The following is a 19440-nucleotide window of genomic DNA, read 5'->3' on the forward strand; positions in this document are numbered from 1 at the left end:
AGCTACCACTAGGATAGCTTTCAATAAAGGTTATCTTTAACCTATCACCATAAGGGGTTGTTTGGACTGGTACAAGGTGCCCACTTTAATTAGAGGACAGCATATACCAGGCCAACTTCTCACATCCAGCCTCACACCGCACTAGCCTCAGACCGTGCCAGCTATAGACCGCACCATCCTCACACCGCTCCAGCCTCACACTGCTCCAACCTCACACTGCTCCAGCCTCGTACTGCACCAGTCTCTCACTGCACTAGCTTCCCACCACACCAGCCTCACACTGCACAAATCTCACACTGCACCAGTCTCACACCACACCAGCCTCACACTGCATCAGTCTCACACTGCACCAGTCTCACACTGCACCAGTCTCACACTGCACCACTCTCACACCACACCAGCCTCACACTGGACAAGTCTCACACTGCACCAGTCTCACACCACACCAGCCTCACACTGGACCAGTCTCACACTGCACCAGTCTCACACCACACCAGCCTCACACTGTGCCAGCCTCACACTGCAGCAGCCTCCCACTGTGCCAGTCTCATGCGAATCCTTGTGCTTGGCCTCAGCACCAGAGCTGTTCAGTGACTGCAGAAAGTCCCTCTTTTCCCCCTCAGAGATCCCAATGAACTGGAGTTTGGCCCATACCCCGAATAGGGGAAGCTGTACATTCCTTCAGGCCCTGCACCTCCAGAGGGAAGAAATGCTTCACAGGTATTGTCACAGAAAGAAATAAGGCAACAAGAGCATGTTCTAAGTTTTTATTGGCTGACACTGAACATGAGAGCAAGGGGTCTGGGCACAGGCAATGCAGGGTGCGCATGCTTGTCTGAATGATGGAAAAGCAGTGAATGATGGAATGGGGGTGCCTGCTGCTGTACCGAGGGTGCCGCCAGTGCAGTGAGGGTGCAGCACATGGAATGTCTGGGGTCCAGGCAGAGTGTGGTATGTGGGTGTCTGCAGTACCTTCAGAGCGGGGCACCTACAGTGCAGAGTACTGGGGACCCGCGGTTTGGTCTGGGTGCCGTACAGGGGGCACCTGGTATCTCTGCTTTATGACCCAAAAGTGCAGAGTTCTGGATTCCTGTGGTGTGGTCAGGGCGCAGTACATGGGGCAGCCGGTATCTCTACTTTACTCCCATAAGTGCAGAGTTCTGGGTCCGTCTGGTGTGGTCAGTACAGGAGTTCTTTGCAATACAGTGAGAGTGGGAGCGTTAGATGTATACAGAACAGTTAGTGTGCACGTGCAAGGTGCGGTATGTGTGCTGTACACAATACTGTGAAGGCACAGCACGTGTGATGTGTGCAGCGGTCTGTGGCATGTGCGATTTCTTATGTATGCTCAGAGTGCGGTGTGAGATGTCACGACTATGGTCGGAGAGCAGCATGTGGGGTGTTAGACGGGTCAGATTGCAGTGTATGAGATGTCAGCACGTGGTGTGTCACCACTAGGGTCATAGTGCACTGTGTGAGAAGTCAGCACTAGGGTCAAAGTGCAGCACTTGGGGTGTCACCACGATAGTCAAAGTGCAGCATTAGGGGTGTCAGCAGGAGGGTCATGGTGTAGCATGTGTGGAGTTTGCAGTAAGTTTATATTGCAGCTCATGGGGTGTCAGCACTAGGGTCAGAGTTCAGGACGCGGGTGTCAACACTAGAGTCAGAGTGCAGGACACGGTGTTGGTACTAGGGTCAGAGTGCAGGACGCAGGTGTCAGCACTAGGGTCAGAGTGCAGGACGCGGGTTTCAGCACTAGGTGCCGCACTGCTCACGCCTGGAACTTCGACCAGGTCTTGATGAGGTTGTAGAAAGTGTTTCCGGGACAATCTGTTGCTGTCACATTGCGGTGACCCTTCAGGGTGTAGGTGGATTTGATGTACCCCTTGGAGACCCCGCAGCTGATGAGGCTCTTCACAGCGTTCTGGGCAGCAGAGTTGGGGTTTTTGCCTAAAATATAAAACAAAGAGAACTGGTGAGTGATCTCTGGAGGGTGCACTGGGGATTTTGCTGATGCTATCTGTGCTATTCTGGTATACGCCATGACCTCCCTGCTTCTACCATCAACTGGTCTCTCTGGCACAGCCGCTTAAAACTGGACAAACATAAGCTTTTTCTGGGAGCAGTGAGGCCTCACAGAAACAAGATCCCACCATAGGGGTCAAGACTGGGGCCTCACAGAAACAAGATCCCATCCTACGAGTTGACACCAAAGCCTCACAGAAACAAGATCCCATCCTACAAGTTAACACCGAAGCCTCACAGAAACAAGACCCCATCATACGCGTTAACACCGAAGCCTCACAGAAACAAGACCCCATCATACGAGTTAACACCGAAGCCTCACAGAATCAAGACCCCATCATACGAGTTAACACCGAAGCCTCACAGAAACAAGACCCCATCATACGCGTTAACACGGAAGCCTCACAGAAACAAGACCCCATCATATGAGTTAACACCAAAGCCTCACAGAAACAAGACCCCATCATACGAGTTAATGCCGAAGCCTCACAGAAACAAGACCCCATCATACGAGTTAACACCGAAGCCTCACAGAAACAAGATCCCATCCTACAAGTTAACACCGAAGCCTCACAGAAACAAGACCCCATCATACGAGTTAACACCGAAGCCTCACAGAAACAAGACCCCATCATACGAGTTAACACCGAAGCCTCACAGAATCAAGACCCCATCATACGAGTTAACACCGAAGCCTCACAGAAACAAGACCCCATCATACGCGTTAACACGGAAGCCTCACAGAAACAAGACCCCATCATATGAGTTAACACCGAAACCTCACAGAAACAAGACCCCATCATACGAGTTAATACCGAAGCCTCACAGAAACAAGACCCCATCATACGAGTTAACACCGAAGCCTCACAGAAACAAGACCCTATCATGCGAGTTAACACGAAGCCTCACAGAAACAAGATCCCATCATACGAGTTAACACCGAAGCCTTACAGAAACAAGACCCCATCATACGAGTTAACACCGAAGCCTCACAGAAACAAGATCCCATCATACGAGTTAGCACCGAAGCCTCACAGAAACAAGATCCCATATTACGAGTTAACACCGAAGTCTCACAGAAACAAGACCCCATCATACGAGTTAACACCGAAGCCTCACAGAAAAAAGATCCCATCATACGAGTTAACACCGAAGCCTCACAGAAACAAGATCCCATCATACGCGTTAACACCGAAGCCTCACAGAAACAAGATCCCATCATACTGGGTTAACGCCAGGGCCTCACAGAAACAAGATCCCATCATACGAGTTAACACCGAAGTCTCACAGAAACAAGATCCCACCATATGGGTTAACACTGGGGCCTCACAGAAACAAGACCCCATCATACGAGTTAACACCGAAGCCTCACAGAATCAAGACCCCATCATACGAGTTAATGCCGAAGCCTCACAGAAACAAGACCCCATCATACGAGTTAACACCGAAGCCTCACAGAAACAAGATCCCATCCTACAAGTTAACACCGAAGCCTCACAGAAACAAGACCCCATCATACGAGTTAACACCGAAGCCTCACAGAAACAAGACCCCATCATACGAGTTAACACCGAAGCCTCACAGAATCAAGACCCCATCATACGAGTTAACACCGAAGCCTCACAGAAACAAGACCCCATCATACGCGTTAACACGGAAGCCTCACAGAAACAAGACCCCATCATATGAGTTAACACCGAAGCCTCACAGAAACAAGACCCCATCATACGAGTTAATACCGAAGCCTCACAGAAACAAGACCCCATCATACGAGTTAACACCGAAGCCTCACAGAAACAAGACCCTATCATGCGAGTTAACACGAAGCCTCACAGAAACAAGATCCCATCATACGAGTTAACACCGAAGCCTTACAGAAACAAGACCCCATCATACGAGTTAACACCGAAGCCTCACAGAAACAAGATCCCATCATACGAGTTAGCACCGAAGCCTCACAGAAACAAGATCCCATATTACGAGTTAACACCGAAGTCTCACAGAAACAAGACCCCATCATACGAGTTAACACCGAAGCCTCACAGAAAAAAGATCCCATCATACGAGTTAACACCGAAGCCTCACAGAAACAAGATCCCATCATACGCGTTAACACCGAAGCCTCACAGAAACAAGATCCCATCATACTGGGTTAACGCCAGGGCCTCACAGAAACAAGATCCCATCATACGAGTTAACACCGAAGTCTCACAGAAACAAGATCCCACCATATGGGTTAACACTGGGGCCTCACAGACACAAGATTCCATCATACGGATTAATACCGGTGCCTCAAACAAACAAGATCCCATTATGAGGGTTAACATCGGAGCCTCACAGAAACAAGATCTCATCATACTGGTTAACACCAGGGACACTTAGAAACAAGATCCCACCCTACAGGTTAACACCAGAGCCTCACTGAAAGAAGATCCCATCATACGAGTTGACACCAAAGCCTCACAGAAACAAGACCTCATTATACGGATTAACACCCGGGCCTCACAGAAACAAGATCCCTCCAGGAGGATTAATACCAAGGCCTCACAGAAACAAGATCCCATCATAGGAGTTAACACCGGGGCCTCAAACAAACAAGATCCCATGATACTGGTTAACATCAGGGCCTTACAAAAACAAAATCGCACCATATGGGTCAACACTGGAGCCTCACATACACAAGATCCCATCATATGGGTTAACACTGGAGCCTCACAGAAACAAGATCCCATTATAGGTGTTAACACTGGGGCCTCACTGAAACAAAATCCCACCATATGGGTTAACACCAGGGCCTCAGATAAACAAGACCCCATCATACAGGCTAATACCGGTGCCTCAAACAAACAAGATCCCACCATACGGGTTAACACCGGGGCTTCAGAGAAACAAGATCCCATCATACGGGTTAACACAAGGGCCACACAGACACAAGATCCTGTCATACGGGCTAACACCGGGGCCTCACACAAACAAGATGCCAACATGAGGGGGACCAGGGCCTCACAGTAACAAGATCCCATCATACGAATTAACCCCAGGCCCTCACAGAAACAATATCCCACCATATGGGTTAACACCAGGGCCTTAAATAAACAAGATCCCATCATGAGGGTTAACATCGGGGCCTCACAGAAACAAGATCCCATCATTTGAGTTAACACCGGGGCCTCACAGAAACAAGATTCCATCATACGGGTCAACACCAGGGCCTCAAATAAACAGGATCTCACCATATAGGTTAACACCGGGGCCTCACAGAAACAAGATCCCACCATATAGGTTAACACCGGGGCCTCACAGAAACAAGATCCCATCATATATGTTAATACCAGGGCCCCACAGAAACAAAATCCCACCATACGGGTTAACACCAGGCCCTCACAGAATCAAGATCCCCCCATGCAGGTTAACAACGGGGCCTCACATAAACAAAATCCCACCATGTGGGTTAACACCCGGGCCTCACAGACACAAAATCCCATCATACGAGTCAACACCGGAGCCTCACAGAAACAAGATCCCATCGTACGGGTTCACACTAGGACCTCACAGAAACAAGATCTCATCATACGAGTTAACACAAGGGCCTCACAGACACAAGATCCCACAATGAGGATTAACACCAGGGCCTCACAGAAACAAGATCCCATCATACGGGTTAACACCAGGGCCTCACAGAAACAAGATCCCATCATACGGGTTAACACCAGGGCCTCACAGAAACAAGATCCCACCCTACAGGTTAACACAAGGATCTCACAGAAACAAGATCCCATCACAGGAGTTAACAAGGGGGCCTCTAACAAACAAGATCCCATCATACGGGTCAACACAAGGACCTCACAGACACAAGATCTGTAGGAGAGAAGGATCTGCTTCACATGGGTACCCCCACTTTTTGCTGGTGTTTCACTGTTTTCTGACCTTAATCTGGCGGTGGCCCTGCTAATCAGGACCCCAGCCTAGCTGCTTCCTCTCCAAAATGTTTTCCATGTACATTAGGTACATTTCTAATTGGATTCTGGAGTGCCTTATAAGCTGCTAGTATATGGTATACTATGTACCTAGGGCATAGGTACCTCAGAGCCTACCAGGGGCTGAAGCATGTATTATGCCACCCCTGGGAAGCACTCCAAAATGACAGCACAGGTCTGCTACTGCAGCCTGGGTATGGTGGTGCTTGCACCCATTACTGTGGTATAGGCTACCTATATCACTACCATTGCATACACATATAAAACCTATAAGTAACTCCTATGGCAGGCCTTAACAATCCTGAAGGCAGAGTGCTTGGTTTTTATGTGAGAGGGTGCCTTTGGAGTACCTCCTCTGATGCTGTTTGTGGTTCAGCCTGACCATATACTCTTAAGTGCATTGTAACCTCGCGGTAAATGCTAACTGGACTGGCTGCACGGAAACATGTCGTGTTTGGTGTCAAACGCTTTGGAATACTACCCCTCCACAAGTTCTGGCAGCGGGGGTAGCATTCCACCCTTCTAGAGAAAGAGACATGTTCACACTGGTCTAACACGGTAAAGAGTTTCTACAGCCCTAGCATCACAAGATGGATGCCACTGCCACAGACACGGGTCTGGCCTCCTGCTGCTGACCGAACTCCGGCAGGGGAGGCCTGGACAATAGGCTTCCTGTCCCAGAGAGGTGTAACCACCTCCCCAGAAAGGTGTATTGGGGTTGGGCGGGAGCACTCTCTGGAGCTTTGAAGTCCTGCACTGGGGTCACACTTGGTGTCCCTGTGCATAGTCCAGTTCAAACCGGTTGCAGGGCCTATCTGCCCCTGCTCTGGCGCGAAACTGGACAAAGGAAATGGGTGTAACCGCCCCTCTTTCCAAACCCTCCCATAGGTGGGTCCCTAGAGTATGTCCAACCCCCAATCTTTGTATAAGTATGGGAATCCAGTCCTTGCGACTTTAGATTACCCTGGACGAAACTCTGCAACATATAACCTGGACCTTTGACATTCTACTTTAACTAGAAGACTGAAGAAATCTCCCTTGGGGTCAAGGAGTGACTCCCCTGCTTGGCAGGCACCAAAGGAGCAACTGTCCGGTCTGCATTGCTGAAGCTCCCGCCAGACGCTAAAGTCTTTGCATCACCAGAGGTGGATTTCCAGACTTCCCCCGAGGCTAGCCTGACTCCACAGCAAGGCTTAGGTGACGTGGACCCGTGACACCTGGACACCATGATCTTTTGCTGATCCATCATCTTCCTGGTCTTCCTCGAAGTTGTGCTTTGGGCTCCGAGTAGCCCCAGCCTTGAGCACCTCCTGCACTGAAGATTGCTGGCCTCCACTCCATGAGTGATCCGTGGGCCAGTTTCCAGTGCAACCGCTCGACGCTCCTTGGCGATCGCTAGCCCGTTGGCTAGCAGGTCCCCACGAAGGCAACTCCTCTTCTGATTGGGCTCTCCTGGTTGCTCCAGGCGTGCCCCAACTTACCCTTGCTGGATGAGTCCCCCAGACCTTGCTGGTCTGCACCGACGTCCTTTCTCTGGTTCCAAGTGACTTGCTGTTGCCAAGGCTTGTTGGGTCCAATCTGATTGCCGACACCGCAGCACTCGACAGACTTCGTGGGACAGCTTGAATCCAGCTCCTGGTTGTCGTCGACACCTCCTGGACCTCGTGGCTGAAGAGTCAAGACACCTGTCAACTCACCTGAAGCACTCGACATCGGTGGGCATTGGACTATCATGCCCTTGGTGACCCAGACTCTGTCCCCTCTGCTTTCAGGTTCCTTCCATCCTAGATCCAGGCTTGGATCTCTCCAGACACTTCTTCTCTTCACGGCAGCAGCACTTCCTGAGCAGGTTCCATTGAAAACAGCGACGCGACCCGACACCATTTGACACCTATGCACCTGGTTTCCCTGGGTGAGGTAACTCGAGTACTCCGGTGCTCCCGTGGGTGTTGGCCTTAGACACCTCTAAGTCCAAAAGGGTTTGCTTGTAGTCGTCCTGTGAGTGTCCTTAAACTCTTCATTTCCAACCGCGACTTTCCCCATAGAAGTTAACGGCAATTTGCGGCTGTGTTCTCACACTGCACGCGACCCCCGTGGGTCCCCTGTGTCACTACCTTGGGTGGTTCCTTGTGGTCCAAGCACTTCTACAGGCTCTAGGCCTTGTGTCTAGCTCAGTGATGGTTCTTATACCACTTTATTGGTACATGGTTTGGTATGCCCCTAGGGTCCAAACGTGTATTTGTGCTTTTACTGTTGAATACTGACTTGTAACTTAAGTACTACGAACTCCAGCCTCATAAACAGACTAGAGGGGTGTGTTTTATCTTAAATACATATATTTTAAATATATACCTGGTGTGGTTGTTGTTTCATTTGGTCATTCAAGAGATTATAGACTGGTAAAACAAGCTGCTTTACATTTCTTCAAGACTTAGCCTGAAGGCTGCTCTCCATAGCTACCACTAGAATAGCTTTCAATAAAGGTTGTCTTTAACCTATCACCATAAGGGGTTGTTTGGACTGATACAAGGTGCCCACTATAAGTAGTGGACAGCATATATCAGGCCAACTACTCGCTTTGGTGGCAGCGTGAGGGATTTCAGCTTGCTATTGTTTTACCAGATAATCTAAATTGAATTGATCAACAGAAAACCACTAAAGGTACCTTAGGTACCTATAATATCAGGTTTAGTATACAGTAAGTTCTACTGAACTTAGAGTTGTGTGTTAATGGATAGCACACCCTTTCTACAACTCAAGAGAATTTAGTAGGCCACACTAGTGTAGGTAGTGCAATACACCACACTAGTAATGTCTAATCAGCCAGGAACCAGTGGGTCCCTGCCAGAAGCCAGTGGGCTTCTCCCCTATAAATATGAGGATCTCTCCTTTGCACAGCTTAGGGCCTTATGTTCCATTAGGAAGCTGAAGACAGGCAGAAGCCCAACCACCCAGCATCTCTTAAAGATACTCAGGCTGGATGATCTCTCAGGGCCTAGTGGGCCTTAAGGGGTAGGCAGAGTGGGTGGGGCAGCAGTTGAGCGTGGGCCTAGGGGTGGAAACTCCCCTGACCCCACCTCTACTGCTGACCAGACTGATGACAATGATCAGGATCTGGTGAACCCAGCTCCCCTGGATGAGGATGAGGAGGATGGCAACAATGCTCCCCTCTTTGTCCCTCCAGGAAGAGTTGAAAACAGGGTTTCAAGGGATAGATCTCTCTCAAGGGAGTCTGTCCAGTTTACCTCTTCTGTAGGGACCTCTAGTTCTTCTCACAGAGGGAGGGAAACCTCCCAGGAGAGGAGAGAGAGACTGCTGAAGTATGAGCAAGATAAGTTCAGCCTCGGAAAGCAGCAGATGCCCCTAGATAGGGAAGCCCTAGAGCTCTACAGAGCTAGCAAAAAGGAGGGACTAGAGTTCCTTGGTGCCAGCAATTTCCCTAGAGATAGGGAGAAGTCTTATGACCATAGAAACCTAAGTAAGATTGTCCCTCTCTACCAGAGTGGGGATGGCATCCACAAATGGATAACTGCCTTGGAGAGGGCCAGTAAAGTACAGAAGGCCCCCCAAGGGCAGTGGGCAGCAATCTTATGGCTCTCCTTTGCAGGCAAAGGTAGAGATAAGCTCCTCACTGTAAGAGAAGAGGATGCAGATGATTACCAGGTCATGAAAATTGCACTGATAGATGGGTTTGGCCTAACCACTGAACAATACAGGTTAAAGTTCAGGGATACCCAAAAGGCACAAAATCAAGACTGGGTGGACTTTGTTGACTGTGCTGCTAAGGCTCTGGAAGGTTAGTTATTGGGCAGTAAAGTTTGTGACTTCATAGGATTGTACAATCTGATAATGAGGGAGCAGATTCTTAATAACTGTCAAAATCAGCTGTTGCACCAGTACCTGGTAGACTCTGATCCTACCTCTCCCCAAGAATTGGGAAAGAAGGCAGACAAATGGGTCAGAACCAGGTTGAGGCAGAAGGTACAGAACCAAGGTGGTGACCCAAAGAAGCAAGATTCTAAGAACTCTGACAAGGGTGGGGACAAGGGTAAAGACCAGAAGTCTTCTCAAGGGCCCCCAAAATCTTCTTCAGGTGGGGATTCACAGTCTAACAAAGGGAAAGTCCAAAATAAACCATGGTGCAAAGTCTGTAAGCAAAAGACACACTGGACCAGTGATGCACCAAGTCCAAAGAGAATACTCCAGCCCCCACCAATGCCCCTAAGGCACCTGCTCCCCCTAGTGCAGTTACAATTGGTGGTGGGAATACACAAGCCAAGGGTATGGTAGGGGTGACCCTGGGTACTGAGTTGGGCTCTGGCCTAGTCAGAGAATCCACTCAGGCTAGGCTGTTTTTGTCTGGGATGGGGGCATGGATATGACCCCCTCTGGGAGTCCCAGTAACTTGGGCAAGTACAGGCAACAGCCTTTAATCAATGGAGTACAGGATTTGGCATTCAGGGACACAGGAGCAAGTGTCACTATTGTGACAAAAGATCTTGTGGATCCTGGGCAGATTATACTTGGTGAAATGTACCAAGTGAGCAATGCTAGCAATGTCTGGACAGACCATTCTCTGGCAGTTGTTAACTTCTCCTGTGGAGGGGTAACTGGCCTGAAGAAGGTTGTGGTGAGTACAGACCTACCAGTCGAATGCTTGCTTGGCAATGATCTAGAGACTTCAGCTTGGGCAGAAGTAGAGCTCAGGACTCATGCAGAAATGCTGGGCATCCCTGCAGATGTGTTTGCTGTGACCAGGTCACAGGCCAAAATGTCTGAAACTGAACAGGCCTTGGATTCTGGAATAATGGACCAAGTGCCATCCAAGAGGAGGAGCAGAAGGGTTAAGGCAGAGCCTTCCCCCCTGACTCAGAAGGAGGATCAGTATCTTGAGGGAGATGATCACAGTCCTGAAGAAAGAACTGTCCCAGAGGAGCTTAAGCCTGCTCAGGGTGAGTTCTTGGGGACAGGAGGCCCTTCCAGGGCAGATCTGAGCCAGGAGCAGCAGAGCTGCCCCTCTCTTGAACCCCTCAGACAGTAAGCTGCTGCTGAGTCTGCTGGGAGTGCTAGTGGTACCCATAGGTGTATTGGGATGATGGAATCCTGTACTCAGAGTGTAGAGATCCCAAGCCTGGTGCCACCAGGAGGTTGTTTATATCTCTGAAGTTCAGGGGCTTCCTATTGACCCTAGCCCATGATATCCCTTTAGCAGGTCACCTGGCCAGAACAAGACTTGGGACAGACTGGTCCCTCACTTTCACTGACCCCACATGTCTGAAGACACCAAGGAGTTTTGTCGCTCCTGTGTAACCTGCTAAGCCAGTGGCAAAGCAGGTGGCACTACAAAGGCCCCCCTGATACCACTACCTGTGGTGGGGGTGCCCTTTGAAAGGGTAGGGATTGACATTGTTGGTCCCATGGATCCCCAAACAGCATCTGGGCACAGGTTTATCCTGGTGGTAGTGGATCATGCCACCAGGTACCCAGACGCTATACCCCTTAGGACCACTACAGCACCTGTGTTAGAAAGGGCCCTGTTGGGAGTTTTCTCAAGAGTGGGTTTTCCTAAGGAGGTGGGATCAGACAGAGGTACCAACTTCATGTCTGGATACGTAAGGCAATGTGGAAGGAGTGTGGAGTGACTCCCAAATTCACCACACCCTATTACCCACAATGCAATGGTTTAGTTGAAAGGTTCAACAAAAACTTAAAGGGCATGATTAAAGGACTCCCAGAGAAGCTTAGGCGTAGATGGGACATTATCTTGCCCTGACTTTTGTTTGCATACAGGGAGGTGCCACAAAAAGGGGTTGGCTACAGCCTCTTTGAATTTTTGTTTGGCCACCCTATCAGTGGTCCATTGTGTTTGGTGAAGGAAGGATGGGACTTACCTCTCAAGCCCCCAAAGCAAGACATTGTGGACTATGTACTTGGTCTCTGCTCCAGGATGGCTGAGTACGTGAAAAAGGCAACTAAAAACCTTGAGGCTATCCAGGAACTGCAAAAAACCTGGCATGACCAAAAGGCTGTACTGACTGTTTACCAGAACAGCCCCATACAAGTTATCGGCAATTCGCGGCTGTGTCCCACACTGCACGTGTCCCCTGTGTCACTAGCTTGGGTGGTTCCTTGTGGTCCAAGCACTTCTTCAGGCTCTAGGCCTTGTGTCTAGCTCAGTCGTGGTTCTTATACCACTTTATTGGTATATGGTTTGGTACGCCCCTAGGGCCCAAACGTGTATTTGTGCTAATATTGTTGATTACTGACTTGTAACTCAAGTACTTCGAGCTCCAGCCTCATAAAGAGACTAGAGGGGTGTGTTTTATCTTAAATACATATATTTTAAATGTATACCTGGTGTGGTTGTCCTTTCATTTGATCATTCAAGAGATTATAGACTGGTAAAACAAGCTGCTTTACATTCCGTTAAGACTTAGCCTGAAGGCTGCTCTCCATAGCTACCACTAGGATAGCTTTCAATAAAGGTTTTCTTTAACCAATTCACCATAAGGGGTTGATTGGACTGATACAAGGTGCCCACTAGAACTAGTGGACAGCATATATCAGGCCAACTTCTCACAAGATCCAATCATGCGGGTTAACACCAGGGCCTCACAGAAACAATATCCCATCGTACGGGTTAACAATAGGGTCTCACAGAAACAAGATCCCATCATACAGATTAACACCAGGGCCTCACAGACACAAGATCCCACCATGAGGATAACACCAGGGCCTCACAGAAACAAGATCCCACCCTACAGGTTAACACCAGAGCCTCATAGAAACAAGATCCCATCATACAGGTCAACACAAGGATCTCACAGAAACAAGATCCCATCACAGGAGTTAACAAAGGGGCCTCTAACAAACAAGATCCCATCATATGGGTCAACACAAGGGCCTCAAAGACACAAGATCACATCAGATGGGTTAACACCGGGGCCTCAAACAAACAAGATCTCATCCTGAGGGTAAACACCGCAGCCTCACAGAAACAAGATCCCATGATACTGGGTTAACACAGTGTCCTCACAGAAACAACATAATACCATATGGGTTAACACCGGGGCCTCACAGAAACAAGATCCCATCGTACGGGTTAACAATAGGGCCTCACAGAAATAAGATCTCATCATACAGGTTAACACAAGGGCCTCACAGAAACAAGATCCCATCGTACGGGTTAACAATAGGGCCTCACAGAAATAAGATCTCATCATACAGGTTAACACAAGGGCCTCACAGGAACAAGATCCCATCATACAGATTAACACCAGGGCCTAACAGAAACAAGATCCCACCCTAAAGGTTAACACCGGAGCCTCACAGAAACAAGATCCCATCATACGAGTCAACACAAGGATCTCACAGAAACAAGATCCCATCACAGGAGTTAACAAGGGGGCCTCTAACAAACAAGATCCCATCATATGGGTCAACACAAGGGCCTCACAGACACAAGATCCCATCATATGGGTTAACACCGGGGCCTCAAACAAACAAGATCCCATCCTGAGGGTAAACACCGCAGCCTCACAGAAACAAGATCCAATCATGCGGGTTAACACCGGGCCTCACAGAAACAAGATCTTACCATGAGTATTAACACCGAAGCCTCACAGAAACACGATCCCACCATACGGGTTAACACGAAGCCTCACAGAAACAAGATCCAATCACTTGGGTTTAAAGCAGTGCACATGAAGAGAGAGACACTGATCCTTCCCCGGCTTCATGCAGTGCACATGTTGAGAGACCCTGATAGTTCTCCCACTCCTGCCAGTGCACATAAAGAGCGAGACCCTGACCCTTCCCCGCCTCCAATCAGTGCATATGAAGAGAGAGACCCTGGTCTTCTCCACCTCCAGGCACTGCACATGACAAGAGACACCCTGATTCTTCCCCATCCTCCAGGCAGTGCACATAAAGAGAGACAGAGACCCTGATCCTTCCCCGCCTCCATGCAGCGCACATGAAGAGAGACCCTGATAGTTCTCCCACTCCTGCCAGTGCACATAAAGAGCGAGACCCTGACCCTTCCCCGCCTCCAATCAGTGCATATGAAGAGAGAGACCCTGGTCTTCTCCACCTCCAGGCACTGCACATGACAAGAGACACCCTGATTCTTCCCCATCCTCCAGGCAGTGCACATAAAGAGAGACAGAGACCCTGATCCTTCCCCGCCTCCATGCAGCGCACATGAAGAGAGACCCTGATAGTTCTCCCACTCCTGCCAGTGCACATAAAGAGCGAGACCCTGACCCTTCCCCGCCTCCAATCAGTGCATATGAAGAGAGAGACCCTGGTCTTCTCCACCTCCAGGCACTGCACATGACAAGAGACACCCTGATTCTTCCCCATCCTCCAGGCAGTGCACATAAAGAGAGACAGAGACCCTGATCCTTCCCCGCCTCCATGCAGCGCACATGAAGAGAGACCCTGATCATACTCCGCCTCCATGCAGCGCACATGAAGAGAGAGACCCTGATCCTTCCCGCCTCCAGGCAGTGTATATGAAGAGAGAGACACTGGTCCTTCCCCGCCTCCATTCAGTGCACATGAAGAGAGAGACCCTGATCCTTCCCTGCCTCCAGGCGGTGTATATGAAGAGAGAGACACTGGTCCTTCCCCACCTTCAGGCAGTGCACATGAAGAGAGAGACAATGGTCCTTCCCCACGTCCAGGCACCACACATGAAGAGAGTGACCCCGATCCTTCCCCGCCTCCATGCAGTGCACATGAAGAGAGAGACCCTGATCATTACCCTCCTCCAGGCACTGTATATAAAGAGAGAGACACTGGTCCTTCCCCACCTCCAGGCAGTGCACATGAAGAGAGAGACACTGTTCCTTTCCCACATCCAGGCAGTGCACATGAAGAGCCCGACCCCGATCCTTCCCCGCCTCCATGCAGCGCACATGAAGAGAGAGACCCTAATCATTTCCCTCCTCCAGGCAGTGCACATAAAGAGAGAGACACTGGTCCTTTCCCGCCTCCAGGCAGTGAACATGAAGAGAGAGACACTGGTCCTTCCCCGCCTCTAGGCAGTGCACATGAAGAGACCTTGATCCTTCCTCTCCTCCAGGCAGTGCATATGAAGAGAGAGACCCTGATCCTTCCCCACCTTCAGGCAGTGCACATGAAGAGAGAGACCCTGATCCTTCCCCACCTCCTGGCAGTGCACACGAAGTGCGAAACCCTGACCCTCCCCCGCCTCCAGGCAGTGCACATGAAGAGAGAGACCCTGATCCTTCCTGTAGGAGAGTAGGATCTGCTTCACATGAGTACCCCCACTTTTTGCTGGTGTTTCACTGTTTTTCGACCTTAGTCTGGCTGTGGCCCTGCTAATCAGGACCCCTGCCTAGCTGCTTCCTCTCTAAAATGTTTTCCATGTACATTAGGTAGATTTCTAATTGGATTCTGGAGTGCCGTATAAGCCCCTAGTATATAGTATACTATGTACCTAGAGCACTCCAAAATGACACCACCGGTCTGCTACTGCAGCCTGGGTAAGGTGGTGCTTGCACCCCTTACTGTGGTATAGGCTACCTATATCACTATCATTGCACACACATATAAAACCTATAAGCCACTCCAGGCCTTAAAAATCCTGAGGGCAGAGTGCTTGGTTTTTATGTGAGAGGGTGCCCCTGCATGAGCAGAGCCCCTCTGCAGCGTTCGGAGTACCTCCTCTAATGCTGTTTGTGGTGCAGCCTGACCATATACTCTTAAGTGCATTATAACCTCGCTGTAAATGCTAACTTTGGACTGGCTGCACGGAAACATGTCGTGTTTGGTGTCAAACGCTTTGGAATACTACCCCCCCCCCCCTGCCAGTCCTGGCGGTGGGGGTAGAATTCCACCCTTTTAGAGGGAGAGACATGTTCACACTGGTCTAACCCGGTAAAGACTTTCTACAGCCCTGGCATCACAAAATGGATGCCACTGCCACAGACACGGGTCTGGCCTCCTGCTGCTGACCGAAACTCTGGCAGGGGAGGCCTGGACAATTGGTTTCCTGTCCCAGGGAGGTGTAACGACCTCCCCAGACAGGCAGATGTGTATTGGGGCTGGGCGGGAGCACTCTCTAGTGCTTTGAAGTCCTGCACTTGGGGCACACTTGGTGTCCCTGTGCATAGTCCAGTTCAAACCGGTTGCAGGGGCTACCTGCCCCTGCTCTGGCACCAAACTGGACAAAGAAAATGGGTGTAACCACCCCTCTTTCCAAACCCTCCCATAGGTGGGTCCCTAGAGTATGTCCAACCCCCAATCTTTGTATAAGTATGGAAATCCAGTCCTTGCGACTTTAGATTACCCTGGATGAAACTCTGCAACATATATCCTGGACCTTCAATGTTCTACTTTAACTAGAAGACTGAAGAAATCTCCCTTGGGGTCAAGGAGTGACTCCACTGCTTGGCAAGCACCAAAGAAGCAACTGTCTGGTCTGCAATTCTGAAGCTCCTGCTGGACGCCGAAGTCTCTGCATCCCCAGAGCTGGATTTCCAGACTTCCCCGAGGCTACCCTGAGTCCACAGCAAAGCTGAGGCCCGTGGCTATCGTGGGTGATGTGGAACCGTGACCCCTGGACACAGTGATCTTTTGCTGATCCATCATCTTCCTGGTCCTCCTTGAAGTTGTGCTTTGGGCTCCTAGTAGCCCCAGCTTTGAGCACCTCCTGTACCGAAGATTGCTGGCCTCCACTCCACGAGTGACCCGTGGGCCAATTTCCAGTGCGACCGCTCAAGGCTCCTTCACGATCGCTAGCCCGTTGGCTAGTAGGTCCCCACAAAGGTAACTCCTCTTCTGATTGGGGTTTCCTGGTTGCTCCAGACGTGCCCCGACTTACCCTCACTGAGTGAGTCCCCCAGACCTTGCTGGTCTGCACCGATGTCCTTTCTCTGTTTCCAAGTGACTTGCCGTTGCCAAGGCTTGTTGGGTCCAATATGGTCGCCGACACCGCAGCACTCGACAGACTTCATGGAACAGCTCGATTTCAGCTCCTGGTTGTCGTTGACACCTCCTGGACCTCGTGGCTGAAGAGTCAAGACACCCGTCAACTCACCTGAAGCACCCGACATCTGTGGGCATTGGACTATCATGCCCTGTGGAAGAGGTGTGGCGCAGCGGCCAGGGTGCCTGACTCCGGACTACGGGGTTCACGGTTCGATTGCCGGTGACAGGTTAGCCCAGCACCATGTGACTCTGGGCGATAGCTTGCTTAATCTTCCCGAGGGCCCCCAGCGCTGGGACAGCACTTCAGAGGTAGCTGTGCGCTTTACAAATACTGGTATTTCATTTCATTTCACTGGTAAGTGACCCAGACTCTGTCCCCTCTGCTTTCAGGTTCCTTCCATCCTCGATCTGGGCTTGGATCACTTCAGACACTTCTCCTCTCCACGGCAGCAAGACTTCCTGAGGAGCTTCCATTGAAAACAGCGACGCAACCCAACACCATTTGACACCTATGCACCCGGCTTCCCGGGTGAGGTAACTCGAGTACTCCGGTGCTCCCATGGGTGTTGGCCCTAGACACCTCTAAATCCAAAAGGGTTTGCTCGTAGTCATCCTCTAAGTGTCCTTAAACTCTTAATTTCCATCTGCGACTTTCCCCATAGAAGTTAACGGCGATTCGCGGCTGTGTTCTCACACTGCACGCGTCCCCCGTGGGTCCTCTGTGTCACTACCTTGGGTGGTTCCTTGTGGTCCAAGCACTTCTACAGGCTATAGGCCTTGTGTCTAGTTCAGTCGTGGTTCTTATACCACTTTATTGGTATATGGTTTGGTAAGCCCCTAGGGCCCAAACGTGTATTTGTGCTTTTACTGTTGAATACTGACTTGTAACTTAAGTACTTCGAACTCCAGCCTCATAAAGAGACTAGAAGGGTGTGTTTTATCTTAAATACATATATTTTAAATATATACTTGGTGTGGTTGTCCTTTCATTTGGTCATTCAAGAGATTATAGACTGGTAAAACAAGCTGCTTTGCATTCCTTCAAGACTTCGCCTGAAGGCTGCTCTCCGTAGCTACCGCTAGGATAGCTTTCAATAAACGTTGTCTTTAACCTATCACCATAAGGGGTTGTTTGGACTGATACAGGGTGCCCACTATAACTAGTGGACAGCATATATCAGGCCAACATCTCACACTTCCCCACCTTTAAGCAGTGCACATGAAGAGTGAGACCCTGACACTTCCCCGCCTCCAATCAGTGCATATGAAGAGTGTTAGAATTGGGAATCTCTGGTTGACACAGGTAGGGACCTGGGTCAAGCAGGGATCCTCTCTTCCAGTCAGGGTAAGGGGTTACACTCCAACAATAACCCCGGCTCACCCTCTAGGTAGCTTGGCGCGAGCAGACAAGGCTTATCTCAGGGCGCAATGGTTAAGCATTTGTGACCACATACAGTGATTCAATGATACCCCCACAAATGGACTCCACACTGGTTTTATCAAAAATAATTACTTTAAATAGAGGTAGACTTAGCACAAGACCCAATAACGATAAACGGGCCCACAATACAATTTGTAATAAGCAGTTCTTGGTTTTAAGCATATTTCATTAGTTCTGTGCGGTTCGTACGGGCTGGAAAGAAACTTACGAGGGGGCTCACAAGCGTTTGCAGATGCTCCGGGCGAAGCATACTCCTACGGTGCTTACGGATGGGGCTCACAGACGCCCCCGATGCTCCGGTGCGAAGCGTACCCCTGCGGTGTTCACGAGCGGGGCTCACACACGCTACAGGTGCTCCGGTGCGGAGCGTACACCATACGGTGCGAAGCGGACACAGTACCTTTATCTTTAGAAGTTCGTCACGGACGATGCGTTGAATCCCAGCGCGTTGTACGGTGCGATGTCCTCCTCTTGCGGTGCGAGCTACGGCTCGTAGGGGGCCTCAGTCACGATGCTCAAGGGGTCGGTGTGAAAGTACGGTGCGCTGGCTCTTCGTTACGAGCCGTACCTTGAAAGCGGCACCTTTTCTCTCAGCGCGGTGTGAAGCAGGCAGTACACTCCAGTGGGGAGCCACGTACCAACCACTCTACGTGCCGCAACCTGCCCACAACAGGGGTAGAGGGGGCACGCTGAGCAGTAAGATGCGGAGAGGGGGCAACAAAGGGCATCACAACGTCCTTCCTTCACGTTGCGAGCTACGGCTCGTAATGGGCCTTAGTCGCGTTGTTTGGGCCGGACAGCGGGGCACAGGCTTGCCAGTGTACGCGCCGATTTGGGAGGCGCACACTTCTCTCGGCGTCAGCTTCACAGCGAGAACAGCGGCTCTCAAGGGGGTGAAGTCCACTAGTCCTGGGACTTCGTTCAGGGGGCAAGCTCAAGCACAAGCCCTTGGAGATCTTAAACAGCACAAGTTGAAGCAAAGTTTATCAGCAATCTTTCTCCTCTCCTTCAGCAGCAAGGCAACCACTGCAGGCCAAT

The 19440-nt window shown here is 50.3% G+C and overlaps 1 protein-coding gene across 1 annotated transcript in view; it reads right to left on the reverse strand.

The window, feature by feature from the left end:
- Positions 1-753: 753 nt before the first annotated feature.
- LOC146859482 (peptidoglycan-recognition protein SC2-like) overlaps positions 754-19440 on the reverse strand; it is a 74772-nt gene continuing 56085 nt past the window's right edge. Inside the window, exon 5 of the mRNA XM_085650212.1 lies at positions 754-1950. Coding sequence (XP_085506338.1) covers positions 1772-1950 — 179 coding nt within the window. The 3' untranslated portion in view covers positions 754-1771. The remainder of the gene's footprint in view (positions 1951-19440) is intronic.

Source organism: Triturus cristatus, chromosome 3_2 (genome assembly GCF_964204655.1).
Source record: "Triturus cristatus chromosome 3_2, aTriCri1.1, whole genome shotgun sequence".
Taxonomy (NCBI): domain Eukaryota; kingdom Metazoa; phylum Chordata; class Amphibia; order Caudata; family Salamandridae; genus Triturus; species Triturus cristatus.